This window comes from Quercus suber, unplaced genomic scaffold (assembly GCF_002906115.3).
Source record: "Quercus suber isolate HL8 unplaced genomic scaffold, Cork oak 2.0 scaffold_137, whole genome shotgun sequence".
Lineage (NCBI taxonomy): Eukaryota > Viridiplantae > Streptophyta > Magnoliopsida > Fagales > Fagaceae > Quercus > Quercus suber.
The window spans coordinates 475,123-495,871 of NW_027069599.1; the positions used below are offsets into that span (position 1 = coordinate 475,123).

Below are 20,749 nucleotides of genomic sequence, written 5' to 3' on the forward strand. Positions count from 1 at the left end.
ATTATTGACTATGCAAGAAGAATTTGATGCATAAACGGATAAACCTATCCCTCCCCTGACAATGCTTCCATATCTTGTAGTAATGACTTTGTGACATTGTGTAATTAGCTAGATCTTTGCATACGTTAAGAATTAGGATATGAAAATTACCGATTATTGCAAAAGCTTAAGCTGTTAGGAAATTTTAAATCTAATCAGTTAAAAATTATTCTGAAAGTAATTCATAACCCAAACAGCAGATTTGGCAGTACCTACGTTGCACTCACTGGTAACCATGTCTCTTAAAAGCTTTCAATAGGGGCCTTTTCAAATTCAATACATTCTATTCTATATGATGCCAGTTGTAAATTTCTTTTGCTGAACTTGAATGGTCCTCGTGAGGATTTCTAGAAGTTTGATTTATACTGTTGAGCAAGATGGTCAAATTCTAGGCGAACACACACTTATAGAAGAATGATAAGTAGATGTGGCTTTCAGTTTCAACTTTGTCATCTTTAAATATCCTGCAATAATTAAAGGAACAGTACTGATTCTTACTATGCCATGAGCTTCCTATTCTGTCTCCGTTGCCTATACATGCAATGTTTAAACTCCAATTTGCTTTTCACAGATATGCCAAATTAGAAAAGTAGAAAAACTTTGGACAAGATTCTTCACTGAAGCGATTCTCTTGGTTTTGCTTCTCTCATCACATCATCTGGTCCATTGTAAAAGGTGGCCTTTCTGAGCTTGATCTAATTAGAATCTACGAGTGCATGCGTACATGACTGCAGGTAGCATTACTTCTTTCCATTTGATGGTCATGGTCCCAAATACTCCATCTTCGTCATCTTTGTTCATCCAAGCAGTACTGTCCAAACTCTAGATACCAGCTTTTCAATAATGCAGATACTATTACTAGTTCTTTGCTCTTCTGCTCTTTTTTCTTTGGGCAGATTCTGCTAAAATACATTTGAATAAGAAAACATATTTATTAAGCAACTCAGCCAAGCCTAAGGGCCTGTGTAGTGTTAATTTGAAGCTTTAATTGGTTGCAAATTAGAGTATAAGAGCGTGGATAACTCACAGGTGTGCCTGCATGAGCTATAGTAGCTCAGCACCACCGATAGCATATAGCATGACGATTTTATTATGAAGTATAACCCCCAAGCTGGGCCTTATAAGCCCTTGAACGTATGAAGCCCACTTCTAACGAAAGGAAAATCTATTCAATTAAAAAAAAAATTATGGAAGTAATGGCATATAAACAACAATTTCACAACATTTTTTATAATGACTGAACTGACAAACTTTTATTAGTTTTTATATAGATTTATTATTGACGAATGCAAATCCACCATCCCACTTTTTGTATTCTATTTTATAATGTACACACAAAATTCGTAAAAAATAAATCATACGGTCACGAAATAGTATAATAAATTATCAATTTATAATGATTTGTATATATGAGAGTACAATCTTTTGTATGACTCTTTACAATGAAAGGATACAATGAACTCCTCTGATTTGATCTCCAAGAAGCTTTACAATCTAAAGGGGCTATAAAGCTTGATCTTGAATTGTGCCTTAATGTCTCCAAGTTGGATGTGTGATTGAATGTATTTGATTTAAAATCAAGGGCCGTTGGCTTGATTTCGAACTACATTGAAGAAAAATCTCTACTTTGATTTGAAGAAGTAGAAATAAGCCTTGATTTTGAGGGAATAAGGGTGCTCTTTTGGACTTAGAAATGATTCTTTATTTTATCAAAGTGTCAGTAGGGTTTTTCTCTCTAAGTTTCTGTCTTCTTTTTCTCATATGAAAAGCTTTTATTTATTTATAGGTAACTTTTTTTTTTTTTTTTTTTTTTTGTCGTGAGTGGCGAATGACGATGGCTCGGCCCATGCTGTTTGCGCCTCCGGTGATAATGGCCGTGAACAGAAGGAATGGTGGCTGGAAGAGAGGGAACTGTAAGAGAGAACAGAGGCGAGAGAGGAGATTCAGGAGAAAAGATTAAAGTGAAGAGAGAGGAGAGAGAAAAGAGATTAAAAAATAATAAAACTTATACTATTTTGAGACCGTAATTGTTCACGTGTGACAAATTTTATAAAATTTGACACATCTGATAAAAGGGTTTTTTGATGTTTGGTGTGGTAAATGTGCTAAATATTTAGCATTTGGCATATTTACCAATCTGATGGTGATGTTCTAAAAATATTATAAAAATTTCAAGACTAAAACCTACTAATAACTATTTATTTTTAGCGTGATGGTCACTTTACTGATATAAAGTTCATGGACAAAGAGGAAGGGGCATGATTCAAGTGCGTGGCACCCAATAAAATAAATGGGTAGATAAATGAAAAATCAACTGGCAGTCAAAAGCAGCACTCTCTGTGAGTGTTTTCTTAGTTTAACAGTCAAATGGCCGCCCACTCTCATTTCTTCATCACCAATCTTTGTATCTCACTCACTCTCAAAAACCCAAACTAAAAAACAACAAAACGAAACATAAAAATCAAAATCAAAACGCTGAGTCTAAAACGCTATGAAGATTTTTCTGATTCTCTCATTAGCTTCAATCTTCTGCTTTTCTCTAAGCAATTCCATTGAAGACGATGTGATGTGCTTGCAAGGCGTGAAGAACTCGCTCTCCGATCCGGCCAACAAGCTGAGTTCATGGACTTTCACGAACTCGTCCGTCGCTTCAATCTGCAAGCTCCAAGGAGTTGCGTGCTGGAACGAGAAGGAGAACCGGCTCATCAGCCTTCAGCTTCCGACGATGCAGCTTTCCGGCGAGGTTCCGGAGAGTCTGAAGTATTGCCGGAGCCTCCAAACCCTAGATCTCTCCAACAACTCCATCTCCGGTCCAATCCCTTCTCAAATCTGTAACTGGTTGCCTTATCTCGTTTCGCTAGATCTCTCCAGGAACGCTCTCGCCGGACCGATCCCGCCGGAGATCGCAGACTGTAAGTTCTTGAACAGCTTGATTTTGAGCGACAACCGCCTCTCCGGTCCGATCCCGTACGGGCTCGGCCGGTTGAACCGGTTGAAGACATTCTCGGTCGCGAACAACGATCTCTCCGGTTCGGTACCGGCCGATTTGGCGAGCTTCGACGGTTCGGACTTTGACGGCAACGGTAAGCTCTGCGGGAAGCCTTTGGGCTCGAAGTGCGGTGGTATGAGTAGCAAAAGCCTCGCCATTATCGTCGCCGCCGGTGTTGTCAGCGCCGCCGCGTCTTTGTTCATAGGGTTTGTGATTTGGTGGTGGTTCTTCGTTAGGTTAGTAGTGGAAAAGGCAAAAGCTATGGTTTGGTATAGTGGTGGTTTTAAAGGTGATAGTAGTTGGGTTGAGCTGCTTAAGTCTCATAAGCTAATTCAAGTCTCTTTGTTTCAAAAACCAATTGTCAAAGTTAGGCTATCGGATTTGTTAGTTGCAACAAACAATTTTGATTCCGAAACTGTTGTGATCTCGTCGAGAACTGGGGTTTCTTACAAGGCTGTATTGTCAGACGGGTCTGCCTTGGCGATTAAGCGGCTTAATGGGTGTAAGCTAAGCGAGAAGCAATTTCGGTCGAGATGAATAGATTGGGGCAGTTAAGGCATCCCAATTTGGTGCCTTTGTTGGGTTTTTGTGTTGTTGAGGAAGAGAAGCTTTTGGTGTATAAGCATATGTTTAATGGGACATTGTATTCTCAATTGCACGGAAGTGGCAATGCTAATAGTCAGTATGGTTTTTTGGATTGGCCGACGAGGTTAAGGATTGGTGTGGGTGCGGCTAGAGGACTTGCTTGGTTACACCATGCTTGTCAGCCACCTTATATGCATCAAAACATTAGCTCCAACGTGGTTCTTCTTGACTATGATTTCGAGGCTCGGATCACGGATTTTGGGTTGGCTAGGCTGGTGGGTTGTTCGTCTCGTGACTCGAATGATAGTTCGTATGTGAATGGGGATTTGGGAGAGTGTGGTTATGTGGCTCCGGAGTACTCCAGCACAATGGTCGCGTCGTGGAAAGGAGATGTTTATGGTTTTGGGGTTGTGCTTTTGGAGCTGGTGACAGGGCAGAAGCCTCTTGAGGTGACTGCTGGAGGGGAAGTGTTTAAGGGGAGTTTGGTGGATTGGGTGAGTCAGAAGTTGATCCATGGTGGGAGCAAGGATGCTATAGATAAGGCTCTAAGTGGGAAAGGTCATGACGATGAAATCGTGCAGTTTTTGAGGGTTGCTTGTTCTTGTGTTGCTTCTAGGCCCAAGGATAGGCCTTCTATGTATCAAGTTTATGAGTCATTGAAGAGCATGGCTGAGAAACATGGTTTCTCTGAACAGTATGATGAATTTCCAATGATATTTGGCAAACACGATCCTGACTATAAGGAGTAGCCTAGGTTGGGAAAAGATAAGAACCACCCAAAAAAAAAAAAAAAAAAAAGGAAGAGCTTTGAGTGCTTTGAGAATTGCAGCATTAGGACATATCTGCATTTTGTGTTATGATCTGAAAGGCGTTTTTAGCCATTGGTATGGTTTCCCTGTTCTAATGCTCATTTGTTGTTGGGCATGGCTGTATGATACAAGAATTTGTTATGCACTGTAGCTTTATTTAAGAAAATTTCTGTTTTCATTTTGGATTCAATTGCTTCTGAATTATTGTTGTTTGTAACATGCTGTTCTAAAGACTGGTCAATATTGGTTGAACATTATGGTACTAACTTGCGAAAGGAAATGGTATTGCCATATTATTTATGATCAAATTGCTGTTACTTGATGCCTCCAGATTCTGATGTAACATAGCTATTCTTATTCAAACTAATGCACTGGGATCCCATTAGAACATAGTTATTCTTGTTCATTACCAAATCCACTATTCCAAAATGTTTCTAAGATTATACTAAATATTAAATATATTTCTTCAATACTATCAACACACATTATGAATTGACCTCATAGTGGGTTCAGTAAGGATTTTATATGTAAACTAAAACGGAAAAGATTGGTATGTGCTGGCTGGTTTGAAGTTGCATTGTTTAATTCTGTAGATAATTCCAAAACTTGTTACACCACTTAAAAAGTTTTTGGAACTGGTAGAGTGGTAGTAAAACATTTTCCTTATATTAAGGCAATAATTGGAGGTGCTGTTTATTTAATAATTATATTTGTCACATTTCATCTTGTCTGTGTAGGATCAGAATATTGTGGATGTTAAGAAATTTTAGTTTGATTTGAGCTTGAATCATGGAGAAGCTTCAATGATTTGGCGGAACTTTTGGTAAACAACATGCTGGGAAAGAGAATAGTCAAATCAGTTCCAATTTCTTTTCGGTCAAAGTTCAGTTCTGAAGCAAACTCAGAGGTATATAAAAATTTAGAAATATATAAGTATTAAGTACACATCATTTTTTTATTTTTTTGTGTGCATAATTTATTAAAGTTGTATCCCTCCTCCCCAATTGCGATGTACCAAATATATATATATATATATATATCTATTACAGTGGTATCAAATTATCAATTGTAAAAAATATTGTGGGCCCTAACTTTACTCAGGCCATGGGCAGTTCTAGTAAAAAGCAATATAGGGGCTCAATGAAGCAATATCGGGGCTCAATGAAGCAATATCGCTGACCAAATACCAAAAGTTAATGTCTCCTTGGAAAGAAATACTATTAAAGGTCCCAATCAAATCCATAAATAAAAATAAATAAAAATAAAATGTTCCAATAAAAAATGCAAAGGGCCTCGTCATTGAATTTGATATATTTTCATACACGTGTTTGAAGGCTTTGAGAAAAAAAAGGTTCGAGAGGAAAAAAAGAAAAGAAAAGAAAAGAAAAGATTTTGATCAAAATGCCTAATGAGCAAGAGATGTTATTAATTATAAGCTGAATGATTGTACCTTAAGTTTTAAAGTCTTTTAAAGTCCTCATTAAACAATACTAATGCAGGCAATACTGCTTTTACACTTTTCAGAATGCATTATTCTCTAGTTAGGCACATGGACTGTCCAAATAGACACATGATTACCAACTCCAATTGTGGAGGATTCTTGATGCTTTTCTTCTTACGTGGTTAATGTGAAACATGATATGATGACAAAAAAGTAGATGTGTTATCTTCTCTAGCATTGATGTAATTGCCCTTTTACCTAACGTAGTTCTAGACATAGACATGGTGACAAAAACAAACTAGTCATGAACACTCTCATTAGTCATTATTGATGATTTGCATTAAGATAATGTCTTCAAACAAGCCACAAGTTTTTGGTGCTCTCTGACCCACCCCACGCATAATTGCATAGGTAGCCTAGACATTGAAAGATATCTTCAATACCTGCTCCCGCTGGTCACAATTTGTCAAAGTGAACAGATTTGCATTATCAAAAAAAATGGCATACATAGTCCTGGAGCACTGCTCTGGAACCTTGGGACCTAAGAACTCTATAAGACTATTTATGTTTTTTTATGATGAAAATAAAACTTTGTTTGACATAATTGACCTTCTCATGCGCGGAGCAAATGTGAATTTTATTGAAGTGCCATGTATCCCTTTTTTTCCTCTTTAAAAATTGAATCCTTCCATGTTGGTCCAGCCCAATTTACCAGCTCATACATTCTGAAAATGAATGAAACAACCATATGAACGCTCAGCAACACAGTATTCTCGTGATAACATTAAACATTTTTGCAGGAGAGTTAAATAGCGGTCATTATCTGGAAACTATTAATTTTTGCCTTATCTTTTTTCTGTGGGCCCATAAAGGGCCTAATTTGACCCAATTTGGGAGGTTACGCAGTACACGTACATAGAGTACACGCATCTGTGCTAGTACTAGAGGCCAGTTATGGCATTTCCTTGGCCTCTGTGCTCAGAATGCTTGAGCACATGTTCATGCCCCACACTCGAGTAAGAAGTATATCATATATGTATTATCTCTTTTTTTGATAAACAAAAATGGGAAGAAGGATTATTTGAATTTACGGCTTCTACTTAGATGTGATTATAGTAACACTATTCATTAGACCCAGATATGGAGAAGCAAGAGATTCGAACGAGCCATTATCTTTTGTCTTTTATGAGCAAGACTTACGTATAGTACTTAGATGTTATTCTTTAGGTTTTTCTTTCAAAATTATGTTATGTGAATTTTTTTTCATAGGATGAAAATATATTTTTTTAGTTAAGTAGCCACACAACTGAATCTTAAAAGGAGAATTTAAGGAACAACACTTAAGGTACTGTACTTAAGTTTTGTCATTTACAATATAAAGATTCATATTGTATGGAACGAGAACCATATGTTGAGAAGTAATTATTGCTTGATTAGTCCTTTGAACTAGATCTCATAGTTTATATAATTTAAGAGCATTCTCATCAAGAATGCTAAATATTTTAGCATTTACCACTTCAAAATCCTACTTTATCAATTTTAACATACCATTTTACAATCCACCAAACATCAAACATTCTATTTTTTTTACAACTTCATTTAACTAATATTATTTTTATTTTACCACTTTCTCTCTCTTTCCACCACTTTCTTTTCAACGGCTAGCCACTATTCGCCACCACCACCATAAACCATCAACATTCAACAGCAAACCCAGACCCATGGCCAACCCACAGCTACCACAATCAGTATCCATCCAAAAATCAACCCCATAGCCAAAAAAAAAAAAAAAAAAAAAAAAAAAAAANATACAAGGTGGAATTTCTACTCTAACCTAATCTAAGTGTATATGTGTGTAAGGCTCCCTTCTGTACACTTGAACCTTGGCCCTTGCCCTCCACACTCCACAAGCATTTATACTTTTGAAGTAACCAAGGGTGTGCGGTGGCATTTATTTATAGGTAGCTTAATAGCATTTGATTTAAAATTTTCTCTTAGCATTTATTAAGAGTTAATTATGAAATATGAATTTTAAATTTAAATTTGAATTTGAATTTAATTTGGTCTTATATTTAATAAGAACTTTTCATATGACATTGTTGCATGGCTTTTTTAATTTGATGTTGCGTGTGTCAACCTATGGCGTTCGCTCCTGATGATGGCTCTTAATCATCAGACTAAAACACTAATCAGTTTTTTATGTAAGTTGGGATTAAACTCTAGATCTTTTATTCAACCATCAAAAACTTTACTAGTTGAGTTAACTGAAACCCATGAGTGGTGGTAATTTAAAGATTTGACATGTCACTTGATTTCATTCGCTAGTTGTCCATTGTTGACACATTATCAATTAAAAATTAATTTGATCACAAATAATTGATCATGATCAATCGAATGGTTTGTATTTCATTTTATACTTCACTTTATACTCTAAAAATTACAACCTCTCTCTCTCTCTCTCTCTCTCTCTCTCTTATATATATATATATATATATATATATATTATCCACACAAATCCTTACTTAGGGCACGATGAAAGTACCTCTAAAATAAGGCAATTGACTAATACAAATAAAACTATTTCATTACATATTTAAATAATAATAATTTCTTTGCTAACTAGTAAAATGCACGAGGAGAAGAGGACAAAATTCACTTACGTTTATTGACAAGACATGTTTATATATAATACATTTTTAATTAATAAATGAAATTCAGACTAGAGAATTTGTACAAAAGAATTCAGTCGATTTAGTTAGAATTTGTTTAGTACTATCTGTGACTCTTAAACACAAATTAAAAAAGAGGAGTACGGTTGCCTTCCGGATAAGTTGAAAAATACCCTCTTTCTTTTTTCTTTTTTTTTACTATTTAACTTATTTTTGTTATTATTTATGTGTCTTATTACATTTTTTTATACTATTCATGAGTTTTACTGTACTATTTCAGTTAACTTTTATTTTTATCTATAGTATTTTTAACCAAAAAAATTAGTTTCAGTTAAATAAATTGTTTCTAAATAGACATGTATATTAAAATGATGATGTGGAACGAAGTTTAACTTTTAAAAGTTAATATGATAATATTAGAACAAGTCATCAAAAAAGACCAAGACTTGCATTTTATATTATTATTACTAGACAGTAGCTTTAGAAAATATATATATATTAAGAAACATACTAGATATTAGTTTTTTTTACTATTTAGCTTATTTTTGCTATTATTTATGAGTTTAATTATACTTTTTGACACTATTTATGGGTTCTATCGTACTATTTCAGCTACTTTTTAGTTTTATCAACAGTACTTTTAACAAAAAAATTTCAATTTCAGATAAATAAATTATTTTCAAACGGATAGGTATATTAAAATGATGATGTGTAATGATTTAACTTTTAAAAATTAATAGGATAATATTAGAACAAGTCATCAAAAAAGACTAAAACTTGCATTTTATATTATTATCACTAGACACTAACTTTTTTTTAAAAAAAAATTTAAGAAACATGCTAGACGATATCTTGTGTAATACATAGAAAAGTTTGGGAATATATATACGTATATAACAACCAATATTTTGTCCCAATTTTTTTGGGAATTGTTATGGATTTTTTACCAATCAGTAATTGATTCATTGAAATTTTTGGACTTACGACACGTCCTTTGTTAAGTTTATTGAGTCAACCATTCAAGTGCCCCGAAAAAACGTATCTATTTAACTTATTGAGAATTTTAATCTGATTTAATATGTACTCTTTCTTTATATTATTATTGAGAAATACTACTCTCTTTCTTAATTAATACTAGAATTTTCTTAAATATTGGACAAAGATTCCGAATGATAAGATAAGTGGAACTTGACCTAATTAACTATTTCATCTAGAACTCCCACATCCATCCTTGATAGTGATAGAGTAGAGACACCAATCTAATTAGAGGACTCACCTACTTTCAAACTTTTTTTTAGCTAATAATAATGCGAGTTGAAAAAAAAAAGGAACTACGTGTCTGTCACAAACACTCACCTCCCAACTAGCTAAAGCTTGCCAAGTCAGTTAAGTTTCTCTCCTAAACAGTAAAAGTCGTTGCTTCTCACGTTTCTTAAAACACAAACAAACAAAAACTAGGGAAAAAAAATATTATCTTTACTGCATTTTCACAACACTACGCAATAATAAATATTTCACACTAAAAATGTTATTAATTTTAAATTTAAATTTACAACTAAAATTACTGTTTTAATTACTTTTTTATCCTCGGATAACATTCAATAACAAACGGCCTATTATAAAAGGGGGATGTTAATCAATGCATTTAGGAGCTATTTTTAGAAATGTTTTTATTGAAAGAATGATAAAATAATAAATATTATTGATAGTTTTTTATATTTCACATTAAAATAGTATCAAAAAATTTCTATTATGATTTATTAATCATTGTTTTAAGGGCATTTGTTGACGTAACCCTTATAAAAATAGAAAAATGCTAACAAATGTTCTTAGGGTAGTGGTTAATAATTTATTTAAATAAAGTTTTTATGAGAAAAAAAAAAAAACAATTAATATTTTGGTAGTTTTTTAATTTCCCATAAAAGTAGTGTTAAAATTTTCCTAAAATAGATTACTACCTCCGTATCATTTGTTTGTCCTCTATTCCATTTTGAGATGTCCTAAAATATTGTTCTATTTCTAAAAATAAAAATTATTAGTTTACTAATGTTCCTATATACCTACTTTATTTTCAAAACTATCTAAAAAGAAAATTAACTAATATTAAAAAAAAATCAGTTTAATTGGGCACTTTTATTTAAGGGTAGTTTTGTTAAAATAAAATAGGGATATAATAGAAACATTAGTAAAAGTTTATTTATTTGTCATATTTGATGTTTCTTTAAAAAATTTAATTTTTTAAGCAGAACAAATAAATTAGAACGGAAGAAGTATTAATCAATACACTAAAGACACTTATTAATATGACTTATAAGAGCATCCGTATCAGATGTGTCAAAAATTATGCCATTTTGCCACATTAAAACCCTATTTTATTATTTTACCACATCATTTTACAACATCTTATTTATCAGATGTTTTATCCTTCAATTCTATACATTAAAATAATATTTCCTACACACTAAAATAATATATTAAATTTCTTCCATCAGTTTCTCAAAAAAAAAAAAAATTCTTCCCATCATCATCGTCATCATCGACCACCGCCGACCACCGCCGTAGCAACAACAACAACAGCAACTACTACAACAATGCGGCCACAATCACCGATTCGCCCACCTATCAACGGCACAACCACCTATCCAACCCAGTCACAGCCTCGTCGAACTAGCCACGGCCACAGCTCCGCTGAATTAGCCACAGCCACCACCCACTGCACATCCTAAAAAACTAAAGTCCACCCACTACACAAACCAAAACCCACAGACGACACAAATCGAAACCCACAAAAGCCCCACAAACCGAAACGCAAGCCACCACACACAACACAAACCGAAACCCACCCATCACACAAACCGAAACCCACCCATCGCACAAATCGAAACCCAAATCAACCAATAACCCAAATCATCCAACCAACAACAATCAAAACAACCAACCAACAAAAGAGAGAGAGAGAGATCGACGAGATCGGAGAGCGATGACGATGGCCCTTCTCGTCTTGGACGTCGGCAATGACGAGGGCTCGTGCGTCGTGAGCGATGATGGCTCATGCGTCGTGAGTGGCGAATGACGATGGCTCGGCCCATGCTGTTTGCGCCTCCGGTGATAATGGCCGTGAACAGAAGGAATGGTGGCTGTGAAGAGAGGGAACTGTAAGAGAGAACAGAGGCGAGAGAGGAGATTCAGGAGAAAAGATTAAAGTGAAGAGAGAGGAGAGAGAAAAGAGATTAAAAAATAATAAAACTTATACTATTTTGAGACCGTAATTGTTCACGTGTGACAAATTTTATAAAATTTGACACATCTGATAAAAGGGTTTTTTGATGTTTGGTGTGGTAAATGTGCTAAATATTTAGCATTTGGCATATTTACCATATCTGATGGTGATGTTCTAAAAATATTATAAAAATTTCAAGACTAAAACCTACTAATAACTATTTATTTTTAGCGTGATGGTCACTTTACTGATATAAAGTTCATGGACAAAGAGGAAGGGGCATGATTCAAGTGCGTGGCACCCAATAAAATAAATGGGTAGATAAATGAAAAATCAACTGGCAGTCAAAAGCAGCACTCTCTGTGAGTGTTTTCTTAGTTTAACAGTCAAATGGCCGCCCACTCTCATTTCTTCATCACCAATCTTTGTATCTCACTCACTCTCAAAAACCCAAACTAAAAAACAACAAAACGAAACATAAAAATCAAAATCAAAACGCTGAGTCTAAAACGCTATGAAGATTTTTCTGATTCTCTCATTAGCTTCAATCTTCTGCTTTTCTCTAAGCAATTCCATTGAAGACGATGTGATGTGCTTGCAAGGCGTGAAGAACTCGCTCTCCGATCCGGCCAACAAGCTGAGTTCATGGACTTTCACGAACTCGTCCGTCGCTTCAATCTGCAAGCTCCAAGGAGTTGCGTGCTGGAACGAGAAGGAGAACCGGCTCATCAGCCTTCAGCTTCCGACGATGCAGCTTTCCGGCGAGGTTCCGGAGAGTCTGAAGTATTGCCGGAGCCTCCAAACCCTAGATCTCTCCAACAACTCCATCTCCGGTCCAATCCCTTCTCAAATCTGTAACTGGTTGCCTTATCTCGTTTCGCTAGATCTCTCCAGGAACGCTCTCGCCGGACCGATCCCGCCGGAGATCGCAGACTGTAAGTTCTTGAACAGCTTGATTTTGAGCGACAACCGCCTCTCCGGTCCGATCCCGTACGGGCTCGGCCGGTTGAACCGGTTGAAGACATTCTCGGTCGCGAACAACGATCTCTCCGGTTCGGTACCGGCCGATTTGGCGAGCTTCGACGGTTCGGACTTTGACGGCAACGGTAAGCTCTGCGGGAAGCCTTTGGGCTCGAAGTGCGGTGGTATGAGTAGCAAAAGCCTCGCCATTATCGTCGCCGCCGGTGTTGTCAGCGCCGCCGCGTCTTTGTTCATAGGGTTTGTGATTTGGTGGTGGTTCTTCGTTAGGTTAGTAGTGGAAAAGGCAAAAGCTATGGTTTTGGTATGTGGTGGTTTTAAAGGTGATAGTAGTTGGGTTGAGCTGCTCAAGTCTCATAAGCTAATTCAAGTCTCTTTGTTTCAAAAACCAATTGTCAAAGTTAGGCTATCGGATTTGTTAGTTGCAACAAACAATTTTGATTCCGAAACTGTTGTGATCTCGTCGAGAACTGGGGTTTCTTACAAGGCTGTATTGTCAGACGGGTCTGCCTTGGCGATTAAGCGGCTTAATGGGTGTAAGCTAAGCGAGAAGCAATTTCGGTCGGAGATGAATAGATTGGGGCAGTTAAGGCATCCAATTTGGTGCCTTTGTTGGGTTTTTGCGTTGTTGAGGCAAAAAAAAAAAAAAAAAAAAAAAAACAACAACAACAACAACAACAACAACAAAAACTAAACTAAACTTGAGAAAGAGAAGCCTCACCGTGAGAGGAAGAGAGGGAGGCGAAGGATAGAGCGGTGAACAAAACCCACAAACCCAAGACCCATGCCTCAACCACAGGAACCCACCTTAGTCACCACCCACCCACCTCGTTCTCAACCCCAGCCAAAACCCGTCACCCCGATCTCAACCCCGGTCACATTGATGATCCACGAACCCAGACTCACAAAATTACCAGAGCACATCAGACTGCTACCCACGACCATCGGTGGAGCACAATCATCGGCAGAGCACACTCATCGATGATCGATGAACCACATCGGCGAAGCATAGAGAAAGAAGAGAGAAGAAAGAAGTGGTGAGAGGAAAGAGAAAGATAGAAGAGAGAGAGCATGAGGTGAATAAAAAAGTAATTTTCGTTTTACAATTGTAGTTACAATGCGGTCTCAAATATGAGATTGCACTGTAGCTTGAATCTTAAAACTTTAAGATTTAGCCATTTTGATGGAGTTGTGTTTTTATCTCAAAAATGCTAAAAAATAGGATTTATAGTATTTAGGAGGCTCGATAAGAATGCTCTAATATGTGGTAAGCTAAGGCCCTTGACAATGATTTTTTTTTGGATAACCCCTTGCCAATGAAGTTAGTAATTGATAAATGCAGCATTAAATTAATAGCTTGCTCAGGCCTTAGTCCTACACATACCGTGGCCAGGAAGCACCGGGAATTTTTTTAGTAAGCACTTTTAATGTCAGGTGAATTTCTGGAGGAGTGGCTAGAATGCCAGAATGGTAACCTTTAATTCATTTTGTTTGTAAGGGAGATGGTGACTTTTATTAACTTTTCCTTCTGGTCTTGTGTTGGTTATTGAGAGCAGAGACCAGGAAAATAATTTGGATGTGATGGAAGCTTTTGAAGTATGAAGAGTATGATTGTGGCGCATAGAGCTTCCAAATCTTGCTTCAAAAAAAAAAAAAAAAAAAAAAGCTTCCAAACCTTTGTCAGCTTTTGCATGAACAGAGTCCAAGCGATGGAAAAAATATAGTACCACACTTTTTTATCATAATTTTTCATGCAGCAGACCGTAAGTGATACTTGTTTGTTATAATTTTTTATGTGAGCAGGAACAAATAGTGGGTTTATATAAAAGTGATTGACAATCTAATAACAATCTAATAAGATATTTGTGAAAAAGAGTGTGATTAAGAAATTTGCAATGCTAAATGGCATGGACTAATACACCCTCCTAAATAACAAAAACTTTTCAGTAAAAGTTAGTCAGAAGGCAGAACTACAAGTGCTAAGTTGATTGCAGACAACCATTTATTGGGTTTTATTAATATGTACCTTTAGGGTACATAATAGTAAACTACTTTATGTAATTTTATAAAAAAAGTAGAAAAATAATTAACTATTTTTACAGTTTTTTTAATTTTTTATAAAAAAAAATTTCAAAAATAAATAGCTAAGCACACCTTTCAATGTAGCTAAGCACACTATACCCTTAATTATTATATAAGAATGTAGCTAAGCACACCTTTCAATCTGCCCAGCATTTCCTTCTTTTCTTGTTATAATTACCTCAACATGAAAAATGTTCAATTCCAAGATTGGATACCATTATGAAAAATTGGCAAAGAATGCAATGAAATCAAATATAAGTACATCAAATTGACACATTTCTTAGGATAAATGGCAGCAAATTGACACATTAGGCTATTAGAAAAATTGTCACGCTTCTATAATTTTATTTTCCACTCCAATTATTGCGTACTTATAGTTATATGAGGTAGGCCTGTCCACAGGTCGGGTTTGTGCTCAACCTAGAACCGACCCGACCAGATGGTTAAAATTTCAACCCGCCGCCGATCGAAGTGGTTGATCGAATCAGGTGGATCTGACCTTCAACGGATGGTGATCGGTTCGGTCAAAGCTGGAGATCTTAAAATCAGCCAAAATTCAGTGAGTTAATGATGAAATCAGTGAAATTTCAGGGATAATTTCGTTGAATTTGTCGAAATCTCACCAGATTCGATGAGATCTTGCCAAATCCGATGAAGATTCCATGGATCTAGCTAAGATCTCGCCAGAAATGGATGAGACCTTGTTGGATCTAAAAAACTTCGTCAGGAAATGTTCCATATCTCAGTTTGGTCGGGTTTCTTCGGGTTTTGGAGAGAAAACCCACCAACTGACCCGCCGTTTTCAGGTTCTGGGGGCTGAGATCTGCTGCTGATCGTCACCAACATCAAGTCGGCTAGTTGTAAGGCTGAATTAGACGAGTTGGGTGGGTGGGTCGGGTCACAGTTTTTGTTGGTCACCAAGTCCCATGATCAAGTGCCATCGAGAAGAACTATGAAACTTTTCAAATTACCATCTTGATCATTTCTTTGTGGAGAGAGAGAGAGAGAGACCTACTTTTGGGCCTCATTACTCTGGGCTTTAAGATCCAGTCCACAAAATGACAAGACATTGTAAATCAAGCCACAAAATGTCAAAATGTACAAACGAGACGGGCCCATTTAGGCTAAAAAATGGACGAATGGGCAGAGGGCCCATTGGCCTAATAGACCCATCAGCTGGGGCAACCACATTTGCCAAACAAAAACCCATGAAGCTAATGCATTTTGGTGAAGCTTGGAGGATCGGTTTGGACGGATGGGGAGCTTTCACAATAGTTATAAGAACCAATTAGAGCATTAAATTGAGGTATGACGGTTCATTAGTTCAATTGTTTATTTATTTATTTATTTATTTAATTTTTTTGTGGAAGCCCATTAGTTCGATTGTTAGATCATTGGCTCACCTTTAAATTAATAATTGGTTTATCTATATATATATATATATAAATAAATTTAAACATAAACTATAAAAAAAAATACTCTAGTAAACCTATTTAATTACTAATACCTAAAATAAAATTCAATTTACTCCAATATTAAATAATACAATTAAAATTAATATTTTCATGTGCTTCCTGCATCACACACTCCCAACTCTAGTAGGATTCAGGTTATATAGCAATTCACATGATGCAAATATTTATTTTCATCCTCATCCAAAAGTAGCCCTATTACCTTACTACCACTGCTACCAGGATGTGGAGGAGAGATGTACGGTATGTTTGTTACTGTGCTTTGGTTCCCTCTATGGAGAATGATCTGTTTCTCAATGGCTTTATCTTGTTTCCAACTTTCTATTACTACTTCAGAACTGATGTTACCTGGTAAGATGAAACTAAAAGATGCATTAAATAAGAAAACGGTAGATCATGCTCACAACAGTCAATATTACCCCAACTGCTTCCACATCAACCACCATTACTAATGGCAGCAACCACATATTGGTTCTCAATTTGTATAATATTAACCATGCACAACCTAGTGTTTCCAATGGAGACATCCAGGGTTCAAATCCCCTCTACCCATTGTAACTATCGAATTATTAAAAAAGAAAAGAAAAAAGAGAGGCTCGATTTCTGTTATTTCCCATGTACAATTTTAAAGAGCCTTGTGGCTTATCTGACACTTCCTTTATTTCCAATGGAGACATCAAAGGTTCAAATCCCCCCTCCCCCAATATCAAAAAAATTGTATAATGCATTGTATATTCACCGCTCAGCACTCCACTTTCCTTGTATTTTGTATGGTGTCCACATGTTGCTCCTTTGATCTCTGTGAAATGCCTTGGCATTTATCTTCTATATTTATTTTTATGCAGACTGATGAGAAATATCGATGCAGTGAGACTGGCTATCGTATCCCTTTGAAATGTGTAGAAATCAAAGATAATTCAAAGAATGGAAATGGGAATGGGAAAGGGAAAAGTTCTCGGAACAGTCGATCTACTCTGGAAATCTCTCACAGCAATGAAATATTACTTGCAGAATCTCTTGATGCTGGAGAACTCACTACTTCAATGAAACAGAGAAGTTTACTGGAGGACCCATCAACACCAGAGAGTGGACCGCAAGCTTATATTACTTATAGAAGCTGTTTACCACCAGTTAATGAAGAGAAGATGTCGGTGCTTGAGTTTGAGGTACGTGTCATTATCTTTTGTCATCCCTCTTTTCTTGTAGTATTTTATTAGTTGATTAGTTCATATGCTTGATTACTTTTAACAAGAATAAAACCATATAATATAGGAAGTAGGGATTTTTCTTTTGCTACTAAATGTAGACAGCTTAAAGCATAGTGTCCTATTGGAATGTGACCAATTTGACGATGCTATGGGTCTATTTGGTTGTGGCCTACTAGTATCAATCTTTTGATTTCAAACAGAATGTGCACTTTATAATCCCATGCTCTTTTTTTTTTTTATAGCCTTTTAGGCATTGATTAATATTATGTTTCTTCACTTTGAACTTGTATGCATCACAAGCATCTGAACTGCGATTTCATTTTATTATAGTCATGATTGTTTTGATCAAATAAGTTTCTTAAGCAAAGAGTGTTGACAATCAAAAGGCAAACATAGAAAGACATGAAAGTTCTTACTTCTTGTGAGAAGTCATGTAAGGTCAGCATAATCTCTTGGATGAGATATCTAGGGCCTCTTGAATACCATAAGTTAACATTTTAAACAGCGCATTTCATGCGTTGGAGATCAATTACAAGCTCAGTTAACCTTATATGTGTTTTTACTTGCATTGTAAAAAAGGGAAGAACATGATTATTTGTGTGTTGACTTGTATTTTGTATGCCACTCTGGACAGGGGATTGTGTTGTGTTTGTTGCTCATTAGCAGTTCAATTATATACTTCAGAAGAAAGCGGACCATTTCCATGACTACTTTTGGAGCAGGGAGGACCAACTCTAGGTTTTGATTCAGAAACCTGTGGGTATGAAGAGTTGCTCCGTTTGAAGTCAATTTGTAACACTAACTGAGTGATGTTAGGCTATTGATTTTAGAAAGAATCAAACCAAGTGTTCACTATATGCTGCCCATAGTTTGTTCCTCTTTATTTTTTTCCCAATTTCCTATACCTAAATGATAATTTTTCCTTTGATTTTTTCTTCTGTAATATATAAAGCCATATTTACACGAGGTCCACATGCATCTTTAATTTTGCAGTTCAAGGAAAAATTTTCAAAAGTTTCAATCCTGATCTGCTGGGCAGCGACGGATATGTTGATTGGTGTCTCTTCTCATGTGTTTATGGCTTCCAAGTGTGTAGATGCTATCCAAATACGTATTCTAATGTGCAATGTTTGGGGTATCTGAAAAAAATCCATTTGGGAACAAGTTTGATGGATGCGAATTTTGCAAAAACAAGGGTAAGTGGGACAGTGGGATGAATTTTGTAAAAAACAAGAGTAAGTGCAGGAGCAGGTCATTGTGGCAGACTCAGGCCCTCGTAAAACAATGTGTAAAATGACCCCAAGTTGGCCATCCATAGGTCATATGATTTAGGATATGAAGGAAGAGGCCAGAGTTTAGGAGAGTGGAGTTTAATAATAAAACCCAAAATCTCTGATCTCATCCCAACTCTGACACTAGAATCCCCAATTCCTTAAACAAGAGCTTCAAGTTCAAGACCCACAAAAGCCATCCGACCAAACCCCAATCCAAGATGATTCAGAAACAATCTCGGTTCTCTCTCCCCAAACTACTTACTCTCACGTGTCCTCTTGCCAAGCTCCAAAGTGCAGCAAGAACAACTCACATAAGAGAAGCTTTTGAGGCAGGAATATTTGTGCAAATCAGATGATTTTAAGGAGAGTTGGAGATTGGAATGAAGGGGGTGGAGTTGGAGGGTTTCACCGACAAAAAGGGAAAGTGACTTGGAGGGTTGGAGCGGTGGTGACGGTTGTTTGAGAATTTAGTTTGAGAGTGAGATTGCAAATGGATGTGTTCAAAATTAAAGCTTTGGTTGATTTCAAAGGAACTACCAAAGGAACTCGATTGATGGTGAGAGTTGGAGATTTGTGGTGGTGTTTAAAATGCAATCACAGATTGTAAGTGGGTGTTGTTCAAAATTGGAAATGTTGGTGATTTTGTAAGGGGAGGTCAGATAGTGAGGGACTGAATCTACTGGGTTTTGTAAGATAAAAGTTGTTTGCATTAGATTTTGTTTTTTGTTTTGTTTTTTTTTTTTTTTTTTTATTCAATAAGTCAATCACAACTCAAAATCTACAGAATATGATTCTATAAGTAATCATGCATGGGGAGAGTGAAAATGAGACCGTAGCAACCATTGAGGTGGGACCAATGGAGACGAAAAAGGGTAGGGGAATCACCGAAGTGAAAGAATAGGATTTTGCTGTCGGGGGTAGTTGACAGAGAGAAAAGGCCAAAATGGTTAACTAGCTAAAATTGGTCATATGTACTAGGACACATGTCAACTTTATATTGCGCCACCTAACCCAGTTTGGAAGAATTACTAGTTTGCAACTTTGCAATTAGCATATAAAATGTCCAACCAATAATTAGTACAGCCGTGAAGACTCCAATACCAGATGTTTGATGATTGTTGTGCACGTTTATGTCGTACCATATTATTATTATTTTTATTTTTAACAAAAAGGAAATACTTATTTAAATCTTGTCCAGCCAATTCCTCTTACAAGTCCAGCTCAAACGTCATGTTGCGTCTATAAAACCATAAAATAACAATGACCTACAATTCACCTTAGACCATCTACAGTAGTGTTGCTGTATTTTTAGCTTCTCAAACACTTAAAAACAATGCTCTAACAGTAGAGGTAAACTTTTTTTTTTTAGCTCCATTGCTATAGTGCACATCTATCTATAGATGTACATTGTAGCTTTGAGCTAAATATATATATATATATTCCCTGCCCAATTAAAATATTATCTCTCTCTCAACTCTCACCGCTGTCAGCCCACCCCTATGCTGCTGACCCACACTGCCAACCCATCTCGCCCTTACTTGTTTTTTTTTTTTTTTTTTTTTTATATAATTTTTTTTATTGTGGGCTGTGGTGGTGGTTGTGGTTGTGTGGGTAGATCAATGTCAGTGGGTGGCTAGGTTCGTCAACATCAGTGGGTTGTGGCTGGGTTCATCAACATCAATGGGTGGCTTGGGTGGGTTTCGTGGTGGTGGGTGTAAGTGTTGCCTGGTGGGTCTGGTAGGTGTGGGCTTGGTTGATTTTTTTTTTTCCTTTGTTGTGGGCTGTGGTGGTGGTTGTGGTGGTGGGTGTGGGTGTTGCCTGGTGGGTGTGGGATTGGTTAATTTTTTTTTTTTTCTTTGTTATGGGCTGTGGTGGTGGTGGTTGGTGTATAGCTATGATGGTTGTACAATGTTATTTGTAATAGATATATTATTTTATTATAGTAAGATTAATTATTTTATTGTAATAAATATATTATTTTTA

At 36.2% G+C, this 20,749-nt stretch overlaps 2 protein-coding genes and 1 pseudogene across 2 annotated transcripts; all 3 read left to right on the forward strand.

Moving 5' to 3' along the window:
- Positions 1-2,297: 2,297 nt before the first annotated feature.
- LOC111996946 (probable inactive receptor kinase At1g27190) lies at positions 2,298-4,612 on the forward strand. Its single transcript, XM_024028982.2, is given in 2 exon segments — positions 2,298-3,554; positions 3,557-4,612. Coding segments are annotated over 2 exon segments (1,830 nt in total). The 5' UTR covers positions 2,298-2,530; the 3' UTR covers positions 4,363-4,612.
- Positions 4,613-12,030: 7,418 nt separating this feature from the next.
- Positions 12,031-13,429, forward strand: LOC136068840 (probable inactive receptor kinase At1g27190; annotated as a pseudogene).
- A 3,646-nt stretch (positions 13,430-17,075) lies between these two features.
- Positions 17,076-18,458, forward strand: LOC111996962 (uncharacterized). The gene is made up of 2 exons (XM_065776613.1): positions 17,076-17,450; positions 18,127-18,458. The coding sequence occupies exons 1-2, from the start codon at positions 17,091-17,093 to the stop codon at positions 18,235-18,237; spliced, it is 471 nt and encodes a 156-aa protein (XP_065632685.1). The 5' UTR covers positions 17,076-17,090; the 3' UTR covers positions 18,238-18,458.
- The last annotated feature ends 2,291 nt before the right edge of the window (positions 18,459-20,749 follow it).